General features: G+C 42.6%; 3 protein-coding genes across 3 annotated transcripts in view; 2 read left to right on the forward strand and 1 right to left on the reverse strand.

Moving 5' to 3' along the window:
* The first annotated feature begins 184 nt into the window (after positions 1-184).
* On the forward strand, positions 185-3,959 carry LOC125240285 (tRNA (adenine(37)-N6)-methyltransferase). Its single transcript, XM_048148157.1, has 6 exons — positions 185-341; positions 437-534; positions 610-841; positions 1,696-1,853; positions 2,516-2,711; positions 3,386-3,959. The coding sequence occupies exons 1-6, from the start codon at positions 274-276 to the stop codon at positions 3,894-3,896; spliced, it is 1,263 nt and encodes a 420-aa protein (XP_048004114.1). The 5' UTR covers positions 185-273; the 3' UTR covers positions 3,897-3,959.
* A 443-nt stretch (positions 3,960-4,402) lies between these two features.
* LOC125240632 (exosome complex component RRP41) lies at positions 4,403-13,184 on the reverse strand. Its single transcript, XM_048148620.1, has 6 exons — positions 12,883-13,184; positions 12,707-12,779; positions 12,133-12,269; positions 11,448-11,652; positions 5,423-5,517; positions 4,403-4,479 (listed from the first exon to the last, which is right to left on the reverse strand). Exons 1-6 carry the CDS (start codon positions 13,051-13,053, stop codon positions 4,417-4,419), a joined length of 744 nt encoding a protein of 247 aa, XP_048004577.1. The 5' UTR covers positions 13,054-13,184; the 3' UTR covers positions 4,403-4,416.
* A 473-nt stretch (positions 13,185-13,657) lies between these two features.
* LOC125235106 (transcriptional repressor p66-alpha) overlaps positions 13,658-20,451 on the forward strand; it is a 29,593-nt gene continuing 22,799 nt past the window's right edge. Inside the window, exons 1-6 of the mRNA XM_048141543.1 lie at positions 13,658-13,797; positions 14,089-14,146; positions 14,246-14,327; positions 14,429-14,440; positions 15,429-15,552; positions 17,837-17,976. Of these exons, the coding sequence (XP_047997500.1) occupies positions 14,109-14,146; positions 14,246-14,327; positions 14,429-14,440; positions 15,429-15,552; positions 17,837-17,976 (396 nt within the window). The 5' untranslated portion in view covers positions 13,658-13,797; positions 14,089-14,108. The remainder of the gene's footprint in view (positions 13,798-14,088; positions 14,147-14,245; positions 14,328-14,428; positions 14,441-15,428; positions 15,553-17,836; positions 17,977-20,451) is intronic.

Consider the following 20,451-nt stretch of genomic DNA (forward strand, 5'->3'; position numbering starts at 1 on the left):
ACATAAACGGTGTTATTGTAATATAATATTTAGTTAATTATTGCTTATTAGATACATATTTATATGACATGTATATTCAACATATTTTGTAAAATATTGTTTAGTCCTAAAGTCAGCCAGGAACTTGTAAAAAGTTTAACACCGAACTTTTTTGTTCGTTGTTTGGTTTAAGAACGTAAATGTCATAAATGTAATTCCTTCGCGTCGCATCGTCAGACTTTTATTTAATGGAATATCTGTTTTCATTTAAAACTGCTACAAATACGTGAAAAAATGACAGAGAATGTAGAGCATTATCGCAATCAAATAGCTTTAGCTCGGACAGAAATAAAGAATTTGAGGTAAACTACAAGAGTTCACTATTTTGTTGCCGTATTTACTGATATGCAAATTACATACATTGACTTAATTTCTTTATACAATAATTTTCTCACAGGCAGCAACTCTCCTCCTTGAAACACGAGCATCTTAAGGAGATTAAAGCGATTAAAGAAGCTCTGAGTGAATTACGATGTGCAAATTGTGCTGAGTCAGGTATAAATTGGTTTCGTAATATTTTTATTTTTAACTCGGCCATTCCATACCAAATAAAACCACTGTCTTTTTCAGCTACAACGGTTCAAAGAGATGTCATAGAGCAGCCATCTTCTTCGGTAGAAGTAGATGGTGGCATTGCATACCGGGCCATTGGGGTGATTGAGACTTCTTTTCAGAACAAGCGGGGGGTGCCGCGGCAGCCGTCGGTGCTGGCGAAGGCCCGGGGAGCGGTGGTCATTGATCCCAGCATTTTTAACAATCCGGAACATGCTTTGAGTGGGTTGGAAGAGTTTTCACATATGTGGTGAGTGATTTCATTATTACTAATCATTTATTTAAATTAAATTAAATTAAAATTAAAATAGCCATTCTTACTGAGTTTTAAATTAAGTTTGAATTATCATTGTTGGCATTAAAGTTAAGTTTCGTATTTTGTTTTATATCTGTTCTTTAGTTTTTAAATTAAGTCTCGTAACTCAGTTTGCCTCCTGGCAAAGGCCTCCTCTAAATCCCTCCAGTGTGTCCTGTCCATGGTTGCTCTTCTCCAGAATGGTCCCGCTGTTAGTTTTATTTCATCTTCCCATCTACAGAGCTCATTTATTTATTATTTAATAAGCAGGCAGGCAGTTAAAAACTGATATAGCCTGTATCCAGTGATCATTATGACAGTAATCATAGCTGAGTTGTAGATGTGATGTGTTTGTCTAGTCTATTTTTAAACTGATTCACATTTTGTGCTGAGAGTGCTCTTTTGTACTCAGCCTGAGACCACATCTTCTGGGAGTTTGTTCCAAGATCTCACTACTTGATTGCTCATAAAGTTTTTATAAGGGTTACTGTGAGATCTATCACTCTCTAGCTTTAAGTGGTGACCTCTCAGACGAGTGTTGTTATTATGCTTGGACATCTCTTGAGGTCATAATGTCCAGTTAGTTGTGTCATTTATTATTTGTCTCTTTTTTTTTTATCTTTTCTCTCTTTAGTCCATCTCTACCTAGTGGATGTAAGCCTTCAATCAGAGGCATAAGTAAGGAAAGAGTTGTAACTCCATACATAAGTAAATGCAAGTTATTTAGTAACCTGAAGCCAGAGCCACCTCATCCTAGCAATACTATTGATATTGTTGTCCCAAGGGGTAATTCAGTGTTGTTCTTCCAGGATAATATTCCACTTCCATGCAACAGAGAGCAGCAGCGTGCCAGCAAAGGTGTCTCCACCCCGCCTGGGCGGTGAGCGGCGTGGGGTGTTCTCCACACGGTCGCCGCACAGGCCCTGCCCCATTGGGCTGTCACTTGTCAAGATAGAGAGCATTGAAGGTAAGCTTTGCCATTACAATTTGCACTGGAATTATTAAAGATGCTTTTGCGAATTTAGTGTATGTGTCAAATTGTGCATATATTATATGAGTGTGTTTAGTAAAGCTTTCCACTTTGTCGGTTACCATTAAGGCGAGATGTACCTGTATCTTTATATGAATAAACTCCCGCTTTTCGGCGGGGAGGGAATTGAAATCGCTTGGACCCTTTCCACTAAAACTTGGCATTAATAGCCATCGCGGGCCTGCGCGAGCTCGCGATGGACATTAATGTCAATCGCGAGCTCGCGCGTGCCTGCCGTAGCTTGTAGGTTTCATAAGAATATATTTTTACACTACACTAACAAACATCTCAATTCAAGTATCACATATCCTCGTCAATCCGCGCCTCGCCATGTCTCGTCGCGCCCTGCCGGTAGAATACCATCTTCGAGTTAATTTATACTCTAAATAGGAATCAATATGGTTACAGTTCATTTTTACACTAACAAATATCGCAATTAAAGTCCCGCATATTCTTGTCAATCTTTACTATTTTCACCGAAGATGCGCTGGGCGAGAATTGAAAATTTGCCAAGCTAATTTCAATTCCCTCCCCACTCTGCCCATTCACGCCCTGCCGGTGGAAAAACACCTTTTTATAAAAAAATTGAATGTCTACAGGCAACCGAATCTATTTCTTCGGAGTGGACATGGTGAACGGCACTCCAGTTCTCGACATCAAACCATACATTCCGCAGTACGACTACCCTGTCTTCGAAACACCTATGTCCTCTCTAGTTCGGCCACCGACGGAAGGGACGAGTGATGGGCTAGATGTCGCTAACTTGCAGCTAGATGACAGCTATGATGCGAGAAGGTAAAATTGTACTAGAAATTATATGTTTTTAAGTGATAGTTGATTCTTTTCTTATTATAACTGTAACAGACTATCGTATTGCATCAACGTCTCGGTGTTGTGACTTGTGATAGTCTTTAGACCTTAAACAAAGGATACTATAGACTAGACAGCCAAATAATAATACCACTACCGAACGAGATGGTCACATACAAATTATAATAAGAGTGACAGAGAGCAAAATGTTATTTTTTGTCTTTGTCATAGTTTCACTTTTCCGCCGTTGCCACAAACGAGTTTGTGGCAAACAATAAGGACGTGACTTGTCAAGCTTATTATCCGCCCAAATTACGTAGGTTGTTTATGGTAAACTGTCAGCCATTTTTAAAGTGATTCTTAAATTCGCTCCATTATTCTATATCTGTCCCTTACGGGTGTACGCTTGCGTCTAGTCTATAGTATCCTTCGTCTGAGCTTTAGACGCTCTTGTATAGTGCAGCCACACTTAGTCAAAATATTGATTGTCAAGGAATTTGAATTGTGAGATTAGAGAGTTCAGACTTATTAAACATATAAACTGGGTCACTTCTCGGGCTAAGAAATCGAAAAACGCTCGACATGTTTCGCTCCGTAACGAGGAGCATTTTCATTGAGAGTTGAGACTAGAAAACATGAACGGTTTATTTTAATTCCAGCCTCAGCCCACGGCAAACGAATCCGGTCGGCGACACCAGCCCGGCCGCCCTCCCCCCCACCGCGCCGTCCCCCGACTCCCCCTCCTCCACGGAGCTGCTGGCCCACAGCCTGCGCTCTCCCACACGGCGCCCGGACACAGAGCGCGGCGCGCCCGACGGACAAGAGCGCTTCACCCCCCCTCAGTCCGCCCAACTCCTCAACTTGACCCACGACGGCATCAGAGTAGCCCCCTGGATCGACAACCCCCCCACGCAAACATACGACGTCCGATTCACTGACGACGCCCTGACGAGGCTAGTCGAACTGATCGGCGACCGAGCGCAAGCCTTCAAAAACAACTTAATCGGTCTCCTCTCCGAAGACCCGAGATCCAACTATGTTAGAACCAGATACCCGGACCACGAGTATAACTGTGTGTTAGAGGATTTGTCGATCAGCTGTGTCTTCGACGTGGCGTCGGCGGTGTGCACTATTATCGCTGTGCGGAACGCTGATGATCTACAGAATTAGATTTGCCTAATGTTTAAATCTCAATAATTTATTTTATGCGAGCACAATTATAATTTGTTGGCAAAAATCGAATTTATTTTCTTACCCCAATTTCGTGGTATCGTAACATTTTAATTTCAAACGATCTAATCTAACACAACTTGCGTTGTCGCGCCTACCTACTTACTAAAGTCTCGCTTGATGTATGAACACGAAAATGCAATTTTCTTCATTGCGTACAAATGCGTGCAACAGCATCGAGTTACCTTTGTTCACCAGCAGTTGGTTTTTTTTACTTTCATACATTCTAATAAAGTTTACATATAGCATATTATGACACAGTTTGGATTTCTTTTAACCCCTTTTTGCCAAGAGTGGCACAGAAACTTAGTAGTTCATGTGCTCTGCCTACCCCTTTATGGGATACAGGCGTGATTATATGTATGTATGTATATTATGACGTCAACTTAAAAGCGAATGGGTAGTAATTATAGGAAAATTGGAGGTAGTTTAAAAACATAGTTTTTCATGAGAATTTATTTCAAGCATCTGGTTTAGTCCAGCCCTCTGCCAGGTGGTCTCTTACTGCTCGATCCAACACCGCCTGAAATAAACAAATTCGTCTCAGTTTAACCACCAAAAACTCCAGGCAACTAGACACACCGCGTTTTTTGACCCTTGAACGCTAAGAACCACTAATATGGTCGTTTGGTCGTGTGCCGTCGTACCCACCAACTCCAATAACCACTAAAGTGGCTATGAGTGCTATGACGAGACGCTGTCAAAGCAAGTGTGCTGTTGACAAATAAGAGAGTTTTGAATGATTCACGGTTATTTTCATTAGACTTATATTGACCGGGGTATAGACCGTGATTACCTTTTTGATTTTTGTCGTGCTCCCGATATTTCGACGACGGTGTTTTCTGTGATCATGATGCATGCAACTGCGTCGAAATATCGGGAGCTCGACAAAAATCAAAAAGGTAATCACGGTCTATGTCCCGGTCAATATAAGTCTAAATAAGCTTATATTCGTTAATTACTAGTAGGTAGAGGTACTGGCGTGTAAGTCATATTTTGTCGCGAGAGGCAAAGCGTTCAAAAGGTTAAAGCGCTGACGTCACCTCCCGTCTGCATCAATGTAAAAGACTACAAGCCATGACTGACTGGCATACGAATCGCGTTATTATCTAATAGCTTTTGCCAATGTCTTCGCTCGCGTTGAATTCTAAAATTGTAGTATTCTGTAAAAGTTTTCACCCCCCCCCCCCCCCCCCCCCCATAGAAAGAGAAAAAAATAGTACAACTCTCCATCCCTTCAACTATCTCCATTTAAAAAATCACATCAATTCTTCGCTCCGTTTTGCCGTGAAAAACGGACAAACAAACAGACACACACACTTTCCCATTTATAATATTAGTAAGTAAGTATGGATTATGGATATGAATGGATAACAGGCGCGCGTCGATTTGCCTTAAAAAGTTAAAGTACAAAAACTTTGTAAAAAAATACGTTAATATAAAACCAGAGAAAAGGCAATGCCTACCTCAATATCTCTGCATCCTTGCATGGCTCTGCTCAACACTAGGTCAAAATAGTCCATGTGCAGTCTGTGGGACATCTCCAAGAGGGCTATACTTCCTGAAATAAATCAGCAATTTCAGGAAACTGTAATAATCTAAAAGTTTACGTGTTTTTATTGAGGTAGAAATAATTATGTTGGAGCGCGTTTTCCTTAGCTGAGGCACGTTTATAATAGATCGTTTGACGCACAAATATAGGGCCTTGCGATACTGCTTGCTCTGTGTAGATCCATCGCATCTAAAGCCTGACCAGATATATATGACTATGCACCATGTTGTGGAATTTCATTAGAACTATTTTCTTCATACTATTCTGAACTGTCACCGCATACATTAGAATAACAGCGCCCTCCTGACAATAGTCATATAACCAGGGGCGGCTCACTCCGCGATCCTTTCACCGCGCTACAAGTACATGCCGGCGGCCGCGAGTTCGCGGCCCATTCACTGGCGACGACCTTCGCGCGGCGCGATAGAATTCAATGTTGTCTGCACGCGTGCGGTCCGTTTGTTAATGTAGGTAAGAATTTAGAATGGCGGCGTTTTGTGAACATCAAAGGAGTGAGCCTTCTGTACTTGTACTAGTATATATTCTGTGATATAACCAAACACTCTCATTAAAAAAAAAGTCAACAGTCCTCACCTCGACATTGGCAGAATCCACCTGGCTAAGTGACCGGCCACACCAGAGCGTCGCGTGTCTCGGGGCGCGCAACGGGCGTCCGCGCCACGCCGCTTCAGTGTAATTCAAAAAACGCCTCCTCAGTACATTTTGTATAGGAAAGAATCTTTTCAAAGGCTGCTTTCAAAAAAAAACGTCAAAAGAATGTAAAATTGATAGTTTTAGTCGGTGAAATACTACACTTTCCGTTATCCAATAGATTTATTTAATACAAGTTCCAGTTAGAGCATCTTATTATCTTGATTTTTATAAGACTGGATTTTTGAAAACTAACTCACTAAATTAATTATGAATTTTACTCTAATGCACGTTTAGAAAAACGCACGTATAGAGCTGAATCAGTCGATCTTATTTGTAAAATTTGGACAATTTTGAATATTAAAACGGGTAAATTTATAATTCGTATATCCTGTACCACAATCATTTCAGACTAGATTTTTATTTTAAGTTTTTGAAAAAGAGTAAACTAGCCTAAGGCGAATTCAATTTTTTTCAGAAATTACCTAAAATTAAGTGACAATTTCTTTGAAAATCTACATCACATCGAAGTAAGTTTTGTACTAAATTAATCTGCAACGTTTACTTAAATTGCTGTTATGCCTTAGTGATTATAAATTGCTATTATTGATTTTTGCCAATTTTTTTAAAACGAGCCTTCACCGGTACAATTATTACCACTTTTGGACATTTTCTCATATTTTGTTAGATCAAGTAGAAAAAGTCCTATAATGTGATAAACTACTCGCAAAGCCCTTTAATTTGATACCACACACGGTATGATCAAGCGCTCGGTTGCGATTTCACTATTTTTAACACGAAAGCCCTCGTAAGACGCGCCCCAGGTGGCGTGGCGGCGGCGGGGCGCGCGCCGCGCCGCTTGGCGGCGCGCCTTACGTCCTTCCTATACAAAATGTACTGAGGAGACGCTTTTTGAATTACACTCAGGTGGCGTGGCGCGGACGCCCTTTGCGCGCCCCGAGACACGCGACGCATAAGTGGGAACGCTGCCTTAAATTAGCGAGGAGTAAAAGCCATGAGAGAAAAAAAGTCATATTTCAGGTCAAGCTTTAATGATAAACATTAAATTATTTAAACATTGATATTTTATTAAATTGTTCAGTTCAGTCACCCTACTTACTGCCTAGCCCAAATAGCTATTAGGAGGATGAAGTGTTAATCAACCACCAGTGTTAATCAATTTAAAAATAGACTAGACAAACTATCTAAGTAGTGAAATCGTGCAAAGTGAACTATGATTTAGACGTACCAGCATCAGCTGCCTGTCTAAAACGAAATAATAATAATAATAATAATTTATAGTATTTTTATCGCCGTTCTTGGTTTTTGTGGTTCAGTTTTTGTGTATTTCTTACGCTACATTAAAATCATGTACAATGAAGAACATCCAACGAATTACTATACTATCTAAATACACGGATATCAGCATGAACTGTCAAACGGCGATAAGTGCATTGTGAAATTTGTGAAAATGTTAACGAGGTCACGCACCAAAGCGGCACAAAGAAACGCACGCCCACCATCCCCGCCCGCCTCGTCCAGCTCCCCGTCCGCATCGTCGTCGGGCGACGAGTTCGCCACGGCGCCCGACACCGACGGGTCCAGCGACGAGAGCGGGCCGCCGCCGCCGCCGCCGCCACCACCTGCGCGACGAGGGCGGCCACCGCTGCCGGCACGCTTGGGGCCTGCGGGACATCCTGCCCCGCCCACGGCTCCCGCTGCCGGTGGTGTAGTGCGTCGCATGACATGGACTCGAGAAATAAACGAGAATGTCATGCGCGCCTATTACGGGGCCACAGAGGGGGGAACCCGGCTATCCGCGTACCGTTCGAGAATGCTGCCTCTGTTTCAGGCACTCGAGCCATCCACCACCGTATCGGAGCAGCGGCTATCGGATCAGGTGCGCGTCATTCAGCGGTCAAAGCGGTTGGATGACGCCACACTTGATCGGCTCCGCCAGGAGGCTCTCGCTACTCGCGCGGACCCTGCCTCGGGGCGGATTTGCCCGCCATGTCGCCGGACCCGGTGCCCGAACCCGACCTGGCATCGGAGGCGCCGCGGGTTGATTCCGGTAACGACGGCGGGGACTTCGCGAGTCAGAGCGAGAGTGAGCCTGCCAATGAGCAACTGAGGAGGTCTTTGGAAGAGGCGATTACGCAGTATCGCTCCACAAGCAATCCTAGGCCACGATTACCACGTCTGCCCATGAATAGACGCAATCTAGCGCTAATAGGAGCCTTAAATGCTTTACTAGATCCATATATGCGGACTAGTAAAGATCTAGATGATACACACTCGATCATGTACTGCGGGGCCATCGCGGCGTGCCGTGTTGCTCGAGTCAAGTTTCCGGACGCTGACCGTGCAACTAGGACCGCCGAAGGTGTCCCTGCATGGCAAGTACGGATCGAGCGTCGTATCAACTCGTTTAGGACTCTCATTGCAAAGCTGATCTGCTTCAGAGGGGGTAATAATCGCCCCCGAGTAATGCGCTTTGTGAACCAGGCGTTCGCGGGGACGGACATCAGGCCCCGCGACTATTTGGCCAATGTCACAGAGCGCATCGACTTCCTGAAGCAGAAAGTCTATGCATGGGCAAGCCGTATTCGCCGCTACAGAAAGCGTGTGGACCGATTCCAACAGAATCGTCTTTTTCAAAGCGACCAAAGGAAAGTATACCGAAGATGGGAGGAAACCGACCCTCGTGTGTCTGACGTGCGGCTGCCGGATGCTACTGCCATGTCTGATTTCTGGCGTAGCATCTGGTCGGTGCCCGTCGAACACACGGAGGGTGAGTGGATGACCGTTGTCGAACGCGAGTGCGAGAGCATCGAGTCTATGGGGGCTATCACCATCAGCCCCGACGACGTAAGTTGTGCTACCCGTACGGCCCAGAACTGGAAAAGTCCTGGACCGGACGGATTGCACAACTTCTGGCTAAAATGGTTTCGATGCTCGCACTCGCATTTGGCAACGCAATTTCAACAAGCCCTCGATCTTGGTTCTCTCCCACCTTCCCTAACAACTGGTGTTACTTTCCTGCTCTATAAGTCCGGTAGTACCACGGAAGCAAAAAACTACAGACCCATCACGTGCTTGCCTACACTTTACAAGCTCCTTACATCCATTTTGAGAGCAAAAATTAACGCGCATATTGTCGCTAACAACATTCTGGCTCCCGCTCAAAATGGATGTAGGGTTGGGTCCCGTGGTACTAAAGAGCTCCTCCTCATAGACATGACCATCTGCCAACAAGTTCGGCGGAACAAGGGGGCCATTTCGGCCGCTTGGATTGACTATAAGAAGGCCTATGATTCGGTGCCTCATTCATGGCTGAGAAGGGTATTGGAGCTGTATAAACTTGATGCAGCTTTAATATCCTTCCTGGCTGCATGTATGAGGCAGTGGACCACAGTCCTTCGTCAACCAGGAGGCAGGGATGGCGCCCCTGGCCCGCAGGACTTCATAAGGATTGAGCGAGGAATATTCCAGGGTGACAGTTTGAGTCCATTATGGTTCTGCCTAGCTCTGAATCCCCTCAGCACGCTGCTGAAGGATTCTGGGCTAGGTTGCCGGCTTCGGAGAGAGGGTGAAGTCATCTCTCACCTTCTGTACATGGACGATCTCAAACTATTTGCACCGAACACCCAAGACCTGATGGTGCTATTGAAAACCACAGAAGTTTTCAGTACCGCCATCAGAATGGAGTTTGGTGTCGATAAGTGTGCGGTCATGCATGTGCAGCGGGGGGAGGTTGTAAATTCAGAAAATTTACAACTTTCTGAGACGATGTCGTTCAGATCTATCTCTGAATCAGAAACCTATAAGTACCTTGGTATGTCACAGTCGTTGGGTATTGAGGATGTTGGCATTAGACGGTCGGTGAAGGAGCGGTTTTTCAGTCGGCTGACAAAAGTCCTTAACAGTCTTTTGTCAGGAGGCAACAAAGTGCGCGCCTTTAACGCCTGGGTAATGCCTCTACTCATATACTCCTTTGGCATACTACGGTGGACCCAGACTGAGCTGGACGCCCTGGATCGGAGGGTCCGCTCACTGCTTACCACACACCGTATGTTACACCCGCGCTCGTCTGTTATGAGATTGTACATCCCACGGAAGTGCGGAGGTCGAGGCTTCCTAAACGCCAAAGATCTCCACAACCGTGAGGTGTACAATCTCAGGAATTACTTCCTTAACAACGAGTGCGGGATGCATCGTGATGTGGTGGCAGTGGACGGAAACCTCACGCCGCTCTCCTTGGCGAAACAGAACTGGCGCAAACCTGTGGTACTAAGTACTGCGGACCGCAAGGCGGTATGGGAGAGCAAGCAGCTACACGGGCGATTCTACAAGGCCCTCACGGGACCCGATGTAGATCTGCTCGCATCGGTGAACTGGTTACGATTCGGGGACCTCTTCGGAGAAACCGAGGGTTTTGCCTGTGCAATTGCGGACGAAGTTATGATGACGAACAACTACCGGAAATATATCCTGAGGGACGGTACGGTCGACATTTGTCGGGCATGCCGCCGTCCCGGAGAGTCACTCAGGCATATTATTTCCGGTTGTTCTCATCTTGCTAACGGCGAGTACTTGCACAGACATAATCTCGTAGCCAGGATTATTCACCAGCAACTTGCTCTTCAATACGGCCTTGTGGACCGCGAAGTACCGTACTACAAGTACTTACCTGCGCCAGTTCTCGAAAATGGTCGTGCCACGCTCTATTGGGATCGATCTATTATCACTGACAGGACTATTGTAGCCAATAAACCTGACATTGTGATAATAGATCGACTGCAACGCCGGGCAGTGCTCGTTGACATCACCATCCCCCATGATGAGAATCTCGTGAAAGCCGAGAAGGACAAGTCCAGTAAGTACCTAGACTTGGCTCACGAGATAACCGCCATGTGGGATGTTGAATCAACGATCATTGTTCCGATAGTCGTTTCAGCGAACGGTCTCATAGCGAAGAGTCTCGACCAACATCTTAAGAGACTCTCGCTAGGTGGCTGGATCAAGGGCCAGATGCAGAAGGCGGTGATCTTGGACACAGCACGGATAGTTCGACGGTTCCTCTCTCTGCAGCCCTAACCACCGGCAGCTTGGGCCCTGCCCCGCTGCTGGCGGCACCCTAGGTTAGGTTTTTTATAATGTGTTTATATGTGTTTTATATTGTTTTGTATGTGTTTTTGTATTTTACTTTTATATTCATATTATAAACAGCCTAGCCTAAGAAAGAAAATAAATAAAGAGTATAATAATAATAATAAAGTTATTAGTACCTGTGGTAGGCATAGCGGCCACTGTGAGACACACACCACCCGCCGCCTCCTCAACATGCCCGACGTCCACCAGCGGCTGCGGTTCAGCGCCACGCCACGCCATGGAAGCAGAGGACGCGCACACGATGGCCCGCATTGGTATGCCCGCGTTAATGAGCGCTAGGCTCGCTGCGTTTACGCAGGCGCAGAACGCACTGCCATCTGCCTGGACATTGGTAATAAAAAAAAATATTGTGTGAAATATTGTGTAGAATGTTTCAAGATCGTTACCCACTGTTACAACCTCCCCGACATTCACAAAGTAGTCACTATGAGAACTACCAGCCGCGAGACCCGAGGTCACAGCCTAAAACTGATTCGCACTCCTACTAGTCCTACTACTACTAAAGCTGCATATCATTCCCTATCTAATTGTGTTGTAGTGGCTTGGAACGGATAGTGTTGTTACTGATCCCTTAGTGAATGTGTTTAAAAACAGACTAGACAAGTGGCTTTTAAATAATAAGATAGTGACATGACTTTGCTAACTATAAATCATGAGACACTGTCACAACGTAGGCTCATCAGCTGAATAGCTGCTCGCCTATAGTTGAATAATAATAATTAAACCAGTCAAAACATAATTCCAATCACATATCTACAATAATAATAAAATAGTTATCTATGATTGATTGGGACTTCATACCTGTAACACTTCCACATAAATGTCAATCTGTGAGCGAGGGTACAACTCGGTCTTGATAGCAGCTATCAGCACCTGCCTTAGGTGCATTGACATCTCCTGGGACTTCCGGTCGCCACGAGGCCTGTTCTTTCTTTCACCTACGAGTAACAGCACGTGAAAAAATGGTTAAATAAAGAGGAATAAATTGTTTGTAAATAAAATCTTAAGCCGCGTATCGACTGCGCGCGGCAAACCATCGAACATTGGCTCGCGCGGCGGCCGCGCAATATGGGGACGGGTCCGCCGCGCGCGGCAGCTTGAACATTGGCGCGCTCGAACGTGCCGCGCGGCGAACCAGTTCGTGTCGGTTTTTGGTGGCGCGGCAAAGGAGCGTCAGTGTGTTGTGCGTGCGCAATTGGGACGGACCTAAATGAATGTTTGTTCACGGATCGCCTGCCGCGCGCCGCTGCCGCGCTATATGAAAATGTTGAGCTTTAAATTGGCTCGCGCACCAAAACGCAGGTTTGGCGCGGTCGAACATGGCTCGCGCGGCAGCCGCGCGCAGTCGATACGCGGCTTTAAAAAAGATTATTACCTGTCGAAAATGTGGCCATACTGTACTGGCAATTAACAACTACTCCTTCTGTGTTCATTTTAGATTTAGCTGCCTGAAATGAAAGAAAATATATCAATTTTTTCAGACATCTCAAGACTTACAAGCATCAACTTGTACATTGCACAAAGTGTACATTATCTTGAAATTACAATTACCTGATGAGGGCCGTATACGGCGGCTAAGACCTTTGTGTTTCCTTGTTCCAAATAAGCACTTCCATCGGGTTGAGTGAACACTCCAAGTTTACACCGAATTCGTCTTAGCTCGTTTGGTCTTCTGCCGTCTAAACGAAGTCCCTGGCTCGATAATAAATCAGGACCGGGCATGATTACTTGGAGACACAGTTATCTATTTACCAAGACTATTTTAACTTCCACTATTTGTATAAAATATAAATGAAATACGAGTAAAATCCTAAATAAACAGCAACAACATCGATAGGAAACGTGCAGCTGACATTGATGATTGACTTTGAATGACAGTGACATTTTGGTTTCTGTTATTGCCATTATATGAAATCCATAAATGGAGGTTTTGATTTAAATTAAAAGAATATAATTTAATTTTTGACAAAAAGCAGTGTTCTTCATGAGAATCTTTTCTTTATTTACACTGTCCATTTCATATTTATAAGATAAATAATATAAAATAAAAAGAACACCTTGAAATTTTACATAAAAAATAACTGAATCAGGGATTTTAATTGTACATGGCAACTCTATTTCTAGTTTCTTGTTTGAGATACTAATTAAACCGCTTGATTTGTGTTCAGGCTATTGATGACACTGACATTGTTTTATTATCTTGAACGCATTCAAGCTTGCCCAAAAATATCCTTGTTTTAGTTTATCACAATGCTCCTCTGTCATTGGCTGTTTTTCGGCGTTGTTGTTTATGTAACCAATTACACGCATTTATTAACGTCCACGAGTTTGTGAGATATGGCATAGTGCAATGGAAACCCATTAATTAATTGTAGTCGTACGCATTGAAAATGGCTGAATTGTTTTTTGGTGAATTACAATAAATTAATTTCAATGCTAATTGCCACTGTGAAATTGACTAAAATCGTAAGTTATCCTTAACATTTATGCAAAAGTCCATTACACATTGAAAGTGATACATGTAAACAAAGTTAGCAGACGTTCCGGTGTACTTGCTCATCCCAAATTTCTTCCGATAAAAGTAAATATTTGGTCTCATTATCTCTAAAATTTTGTAATGAGCAAACAAATTACAAGGATTTCTAGGTTGACAATGCGATTAGTAAACGTACTGCAACCGTTTAGATTGATAATAATGAATATCGATTATTATTGATTAGGTATTGGTTAAATTTAATGGATTGGTTTTTGTTCCAGCAAATTGCGTAGTCGCGAGTATGGATGTAGACGATTCAGCTGTCGACCTGAGCGTCAGGTAAGATTTATAACCTAATTGGAGCTACATCCATCATAACCATATTTTGTGTACCTATGTGTTGATAAATAAGTTAAAATTACATAATTTGTGTTGTAGGTCTTTGCCCCCTGAGTTGAGCGAGCTCCGGGCTCTCACGGCCAGCGGGCTGACCATAACGCCAGCTCAGCCTCCTCCACATGTGAGTTTATAAGTAAAATTAATTCTCTCCTTATATCCTATAGTTTGTGGTGGTCTTTTTCTATTATTAATCATTGTTATTTCTTTTTGCATCCCGAGAAGATTATTGATAGAGTAAGTATACAATTTGATACATATTCATTGTTGATGTAGCAGTTTGTTTGTTTAGAGTAGTGTATGTTGTGAAAATCAGAATCCATGGTTTACCAAATTTCTTTTGTTTGAAACCAAGCAAAACACCAAACAAATATCCCTCTCTCTGTTAATTTCTAAGATTGCTGTAAGACACAAACAAACTCAATAAAACATATTTCTAAAATCAACAGTTTGTCAATTAATGTTCTATGCATGTATAATAAAAGTTAAATTACAATGAGCAAAATAATCAAGTTCTGATTGAGGACTGACATAAATCTTAATAAATTGAGTTTATTGGTGAATAAATAATAACTCGTAAACAAATTTATTTAACCTATTTTCAATTACCATCTGCAATTATCATTTAATTGTGCATGACATTTAAGAGCTCATCATAATTTTTTATACAACCTCAGAATATATAATAGTACAAGTACAGAAGGTTCGATGTTTACAAAATTTATCAAAATTCGAAACTCTTACCTACTTTTACAAACGGACCATATGCGAGAAGTAGACATTGAATTCTATTGCGCCGCGCGAAGGTCGTCACCACTGAATGGGCCGCGACCTCGTGGCCGCCGGCATGCACTTGTAGCGCGGCGATAGAATCGCGGAGTGAGCCCCCCCTGATATGACCTAATATCAAGCATATAGGCATAAATACCTGACAATACCTGAGTCCAACAGTTCTCATCATGTCATTCTTTACTACCTAAAATGTACTACATACTTGCTTGCTAAATATAACAGATTCCTGAATGTTTTTAGATCAGGTTAAAGAAAAAAAAGTTGAGACATCCAATTCATCACTAAAGCGTTTCTTGGTTTGTTATCCTACATAATAAGCATAAAATAATTCAAAATATTAGGCTTTTAAAACAAAAACCCCATCTAGCCCTGTCTACACTTCAGTCAGAAGATTGATTTTGAAAAGACAATCAAAATGTGTTAAAATCGCCAGGGAGCGAGCGGTAAGCGCGTGCTGCGGCCGCGCTCGGAGCAGCGCAGCTACGCCGAGAGCCCGGACATCGTGCTCCTGCCCGCCGCGCCGCCGCACCGCAAGCCCAGCGCCGCCCCCTTCACGGGTAAGTTCGTGACACTCAGAAACGTGAATAACCTAACCACAAAATTAAAATTTTTAAAAAACCCCTGATCGCGACATAGTAGACCGATTTTCATGAAACATGGCTAAGAACACTCCGGACTCAGCTTTCAGACAAAAAACTAAATCTAAATCGGTTCATCCGTTCGGGAGCTACGATGCCACAGACAGACACACACACAGACAGGCAGGCAGACAAACAGACAAACACACAGACAGACACGTTAAACTTATAACATCCCTTCGTTTTTACGTCGGGGGTTAAAAAACAAGACGAAGAAAGAAGTAAGTACTAAGTACATTAACAAACTCCTCTATCCTCCTCAGTCCTGTACCACAGAATATATAATAGTACAAGTACAGAAGGCTCACTCCTTTGATGTTCACAAAATGCCGCCATTCTAAATTCTTACCTACATTAACAAACGGACCGCACGCGAGCAGCCAACATTGAATTTTATTGCGCCGCGCGAAGGTCGTCGCTAATGAATGGGCCGCGAACTCGCGGCCGCTGACATGTACTTGTAGCGCGGCGATAGAATCGCGGAGTGAGCCGCCCCTGCCTGTACGTTTTTTTGTAAATATTCAAAAACTAGCTTTTGCCCGCAGCTTCGCTCGCGTTAGAAAGCGAAAAAGTAGCCTATGTCACTCTCCATCCCTTTAACTATCTCCACTTAAAAGTTAAAACATCACGTCAATTCGTCGCTCCGTTTTGCCGTGAAAGGCTGACAAACAAACAGACACACACACTTTCCCCTTTATAATATTAGTATGGATATATTTTGAGCTGGTACTGTATAAATTAAAAACAAACCAATGGCTCTTGGATTTAGGGCCGGTTGCATCAAACCATCTGTCACCGTTAAAGCGTTCGTTAAATTTGTATTGTATGGGAAGTTCCATAGACATCTGCTGCGTGACGATGATGTGTCTGTCAAATGTGGTTGATGCAACTGGCCCTTAGGGGGGCTTTTGTAAAAGGCAGATCACATGCTCAACGTTCAATCATTGTGTAATAATTTGTGTTTACACCATAGATGTTAATCTGATTATCAAGCCCCTTTAAAGTTTTATATTTTTACTAGTCCAAGTAATTTCCTTTGGTTATTTATTTACATTGATCTATGATGAATCATAATGTAATGTAGTGTTTACGCGATTAAGTCCCGTTTTGTTCTAAAATTATAATGTAATGACATGTTAAGACATTATTTTCCTTATTGATTAATGCTGAAAATGACCTTCACCAATATTTGTGGTTGTGCAATACCTGTTATTATTATCGAGTTAGAAATTTAATGAGTTTCAATATGTTTAACAATGATCAAGGAGATAAGATATCATTATTTTTACATGGTTCAAATTCTCAATAACTGTTCTTATTTATTATATCAAATGAAGATACATACATTGTTGTAAAAGTTATATTTAAACATTTTTAGAACATTATGTGTTAGTACTCAAACTACATATATACTATACCATTTTTATGTAACATAAAATATTCTACAGTTAGAGCCGGCGTAGCTTTATTTGACGTTCATATATACATTGTAATATGCCTACTTGAAAAAGAAATATTTCATTTTCATTTATTAATTTTCTAAAGCATTAAAAAATAAACTACAATAATTGAAGTATGTAAATTAAGGGTAGGTCTGATTCCCTATAGTTAAGAATACACGTAATTCCTCACTCATAAAACTATTGCATTAGTATATACTTGTGAAAGACATCAAATTGACCTGCAGGGTTAGCACATAATTGCCGCGAGTGTATGTCGCCGCGACCTTATGTCGATTGAGAGTGTACCCGCCCTTATGTAATTAATACAGTTAGAAGGAGATGTCTATCTCGCGGCAATCATGTGCTAGGCCTCCTGATAGACGATAAGGGTTTCCCCAAACTTTTATTTAACGCTGAAATCAACCAAAAATCTCTTGTACACATCCGTAAGCATGTTCGTACTAACGAGCAATTTTTAGTCGGCGAAAGCCGATTCCGCGTCGATAGGATAGGTTTGGGGAGACCCTAAAACACTGCAATTTAGACTTTGAGGTTTGAATAGTCCTTAACCTTTTACCGCATGCAATAATTGTTATGCGTATGCAATAATTGTTCAAATTTGAACTGTAATAGCTGTCAGTAGAGTAGAATTTATAACGGCCAAATATGGAACAATATGCGGTAAAGGGTTAAGAATACCGCAGAAAGGAAACAATGGTCAACATCAATGATTTTTTTGACATAAACACTATTTGTTGTAGACATGAGCAGCAAGATGAACTCAACATCAGCAGTCAACGTGTCCATAACCGCTGCAGCCGCTCCTGAGTCTCCGAGGGACCCCCGAGATGACGACTCCTCTGACGATGAGAATGAGCCCCCCATACCTCCTGTAGACCGGGTTAGTATTAGCAAAGACATATGTAACTCCGTATAGACAGATAAAGTCTAAGAAAAAAACGTACCTCAGGACCATGCATAAAAAGGTACGGTGGCCTAGATGGCGTTACACCTTTGGGGGACGCTCGGCTAGATGGCGCTAATATTAATATTTGACATTTTAACACAACCAGCTAAGAATATGGGCCAAATTATCAAAACTGATGTTCAAAAGTTTCAAGTCAGTTTCAAGAGATGGCAGTCTATGCAGTATGCACTGTGATTACACATTTTACTTTGACAGTAACTCTATAATACTCGATCCTCTTTGGTATTAGAATGATGGTATTAATGCAAGCTGTAAAGGAAGCTGCAGAGTTAAATTACCCCCCTTGCATAGACATTTGCTGGCAGAACAAATGAATGATGATAATGAATGAACGATCTGACAGACATTAAACTAGATGTAGTGTAGGGACGCCCGGCCGGTTGCAGGCGGGCTGTTGATCACTTGTTGTTAGGGTCCTACGGGGACTTATAAATAATAACGCGGACTGTATCAAAATAGGCTGGTTTATTCCGCCTTAATTACAGCTTGAAATCCCGGCCAAACAGTTATAAAATTAATTCGGTATTCGTCCGTTGCCGGTGAGGTAGGTAAAGGTGAGTGTGTGTGCCGCGCGCTGCTCGCAGGCCTGCCGCGATGACGTCGCGATCGCCCGCCGCCCGCGCGTCTCCTCCCGTGCGTATGTCGAGTACTCAACACTCACAGGGTGTCCACTTTCTGGAAAGTCAGGGAAAGTCAGGGAAAAGTCAGGGAAGCTTATAGTGGTCATGGAAAGTCAGGGAAAGTCAGGGAAATGACTAGGAGGTCAGGGAAAAATTTGGCACCAAGAAAAAATATCAAAAATTATTGAAAAAATAATATGTTTTCTTGATTTAGGCCTTGGGCCACATCCATGACAGCAAAGATGGATTCCTGGTAGTGATTTTAAGGCAACTTAGAATTGTCTCTTTAGACTTTCTTTGACAAATAGTACCTGGCCTGGCGGTATATTTTCATGCTCTAGCTGACCTTAATTTATCTGGTCCAAAATCGTAAATGTGGAAAAATCCAGATCTTTTCTTTTATATTGCGTGCCCCACCGACATATTCCAAAATGGCGAGGGGGGTCAAAATTCAGTTATTGTGATTGAAATTAACTGGAAAGTTGCACCAAAATGTCACCATGTACAACATTCATAAGATAGGTGCTTTTGATAGGGCGACGTGAAAGGGGGATTCTAGCCCTTGACGAACCACGTCGCGAGGCCGAACGACAAAGACAAAGTTACGTCGCTGTCCAAATTCTAAATATCTATCAGACAATCCAAAGCGGAGTTCCTCATAAAGCCAATGGCCCAAAACGTCACATAGAGGCGCAATTTTGTATGAGTCAAAGGAGCATAGGAGGATAAATAAGCGTGACGATGAGAGAACTTCAAAGCACTTGGAAACCTAAAGGCATGTAGTGGCAAAACACCTAAATGGGCATCCCGACGCTGACAACAGAGAAAAAATTTCGCGCTCGCTTCGCTCGCGTTTACTATTTCTACATAATAATAATAATATATCTTTTAGTTATAAACTCTTTTAGTTACTTAGTCAATATTTCGCGCTCAGTACGCTCGAAATCTCGTTTTCATTTCAAGCCTGCTTTCCTGACTCTGCCCAGGTACTCCATTTTGTTTGCTATGTTATACATGTACATAACAGTGGCGGGGCGTCGATACAACTCGATTCCCTACGGGTTCCCTAAAAATCTCCAGTATCTGTAGAAGTTCATACAAAACAGATCCCGAAAACCCCTCCGGCTTTATCAACGAATTTTTTTACGCCACGCCACTGGTACATAATAACTACTATCAGCCCCAGGGACTTAAAAGGGGAAAAAATTTCGCGCTCGCTACGCTCGCGATATTGTTTTCCGGCGTAGAATATCCAAGGGTGCCGAAACTCAAACTCGATCTACCCTGATAGAGTGCACGGGCCGGCAACTGATGTAGCCAAATGGCGATAACTACCAACTACAGATTTCGTTAATGTTAGTTTTATAAAACCAGAAATCAAAGTTCAATAGTTAACATAAAGATAAAAAACCGTAGGTATAAAAGCATGAACTGCCTTGTAAATCGTAATATTTCGTACTTTAGAAAACAAACATATTCCAGAAAAAAAAACTGCTTTTTTTCAGGTTTTTTTTTCAAGACCATTTTTTTTGCGACCCTAAACAAAAGTGGTCAAAATGTCATCATAGAATGAAAATTTGGTCAGGGAAATTTTCTTAAATGGTCATGGAAAGTCAGGGAAAAGTCAGGGAATTTTTTTTGGGTTTAGTAGTGGACACCCTGACTCAACAGTGTTGTGCCCAGTAATTATACCTGTCAACATTCTCAGACTGCTCTTACCTAGATTCAGCAGATACCCATTAAGCTAAGATGACCCTTAAGCTTGCTG

This window comes from Leguminivora glycinivorella, chromosome 2, assembly GCF_023078275.1.
Source record: "Leguminivora glycinivorella isolate SPB_JAAS2020 chromosome 2, LegGlyc_1.1, whole genome shotgun sequence".
NCBI lineage: Eukaryota > Metazoa > Arthropoda > Insecta > Lepidoptera > Tortricidae > Leguminivora > Leguminivora glycinivorella.

Coding starts and splice junctions, on each gene's coding strand:
- LOC125240285 (XM_048148157.1), top strand. CDS start 274: ATGACAGAGAATGTAGAGCATTATCGCAATCAAATAGCTTTAGCTCGG. Junction 535..609: donor TGCAAATTGTGCTGAGTCAG/GTATAAATTGGT, acceptor TGTCTTTTTCAG/CTACAACGGTTCAAAGAGAT. Junction 2,712..3,385: donor GACAGCTATGATGCGAGAAG/GTAAAATTGTAC, acceptor TTTTAATTCCAG/CCTCAGCCCACGGCAAACGA.
- LOC125240632 (XM_048148620.1), bottom strand. CDS start 13,053: ATGCCCGGTCCTGATTTATTATCGAGCCAGGGACTTCGTTTAGACGGC. Junction 12,780..12,882: donor CCGTATACGGCCCTCATCAG/GTAATTGTAATT, acceptor CTTTCATTTCAG/GCAGCTAAATCTAAAATGAA. Junction 4,480..5,422: donor AAGGATGCAGAGATATTGAG/GTAGGCATTGCC, acceptor TGTTTATTTCAG/GCGGTGTTGGATCGAGCAGT.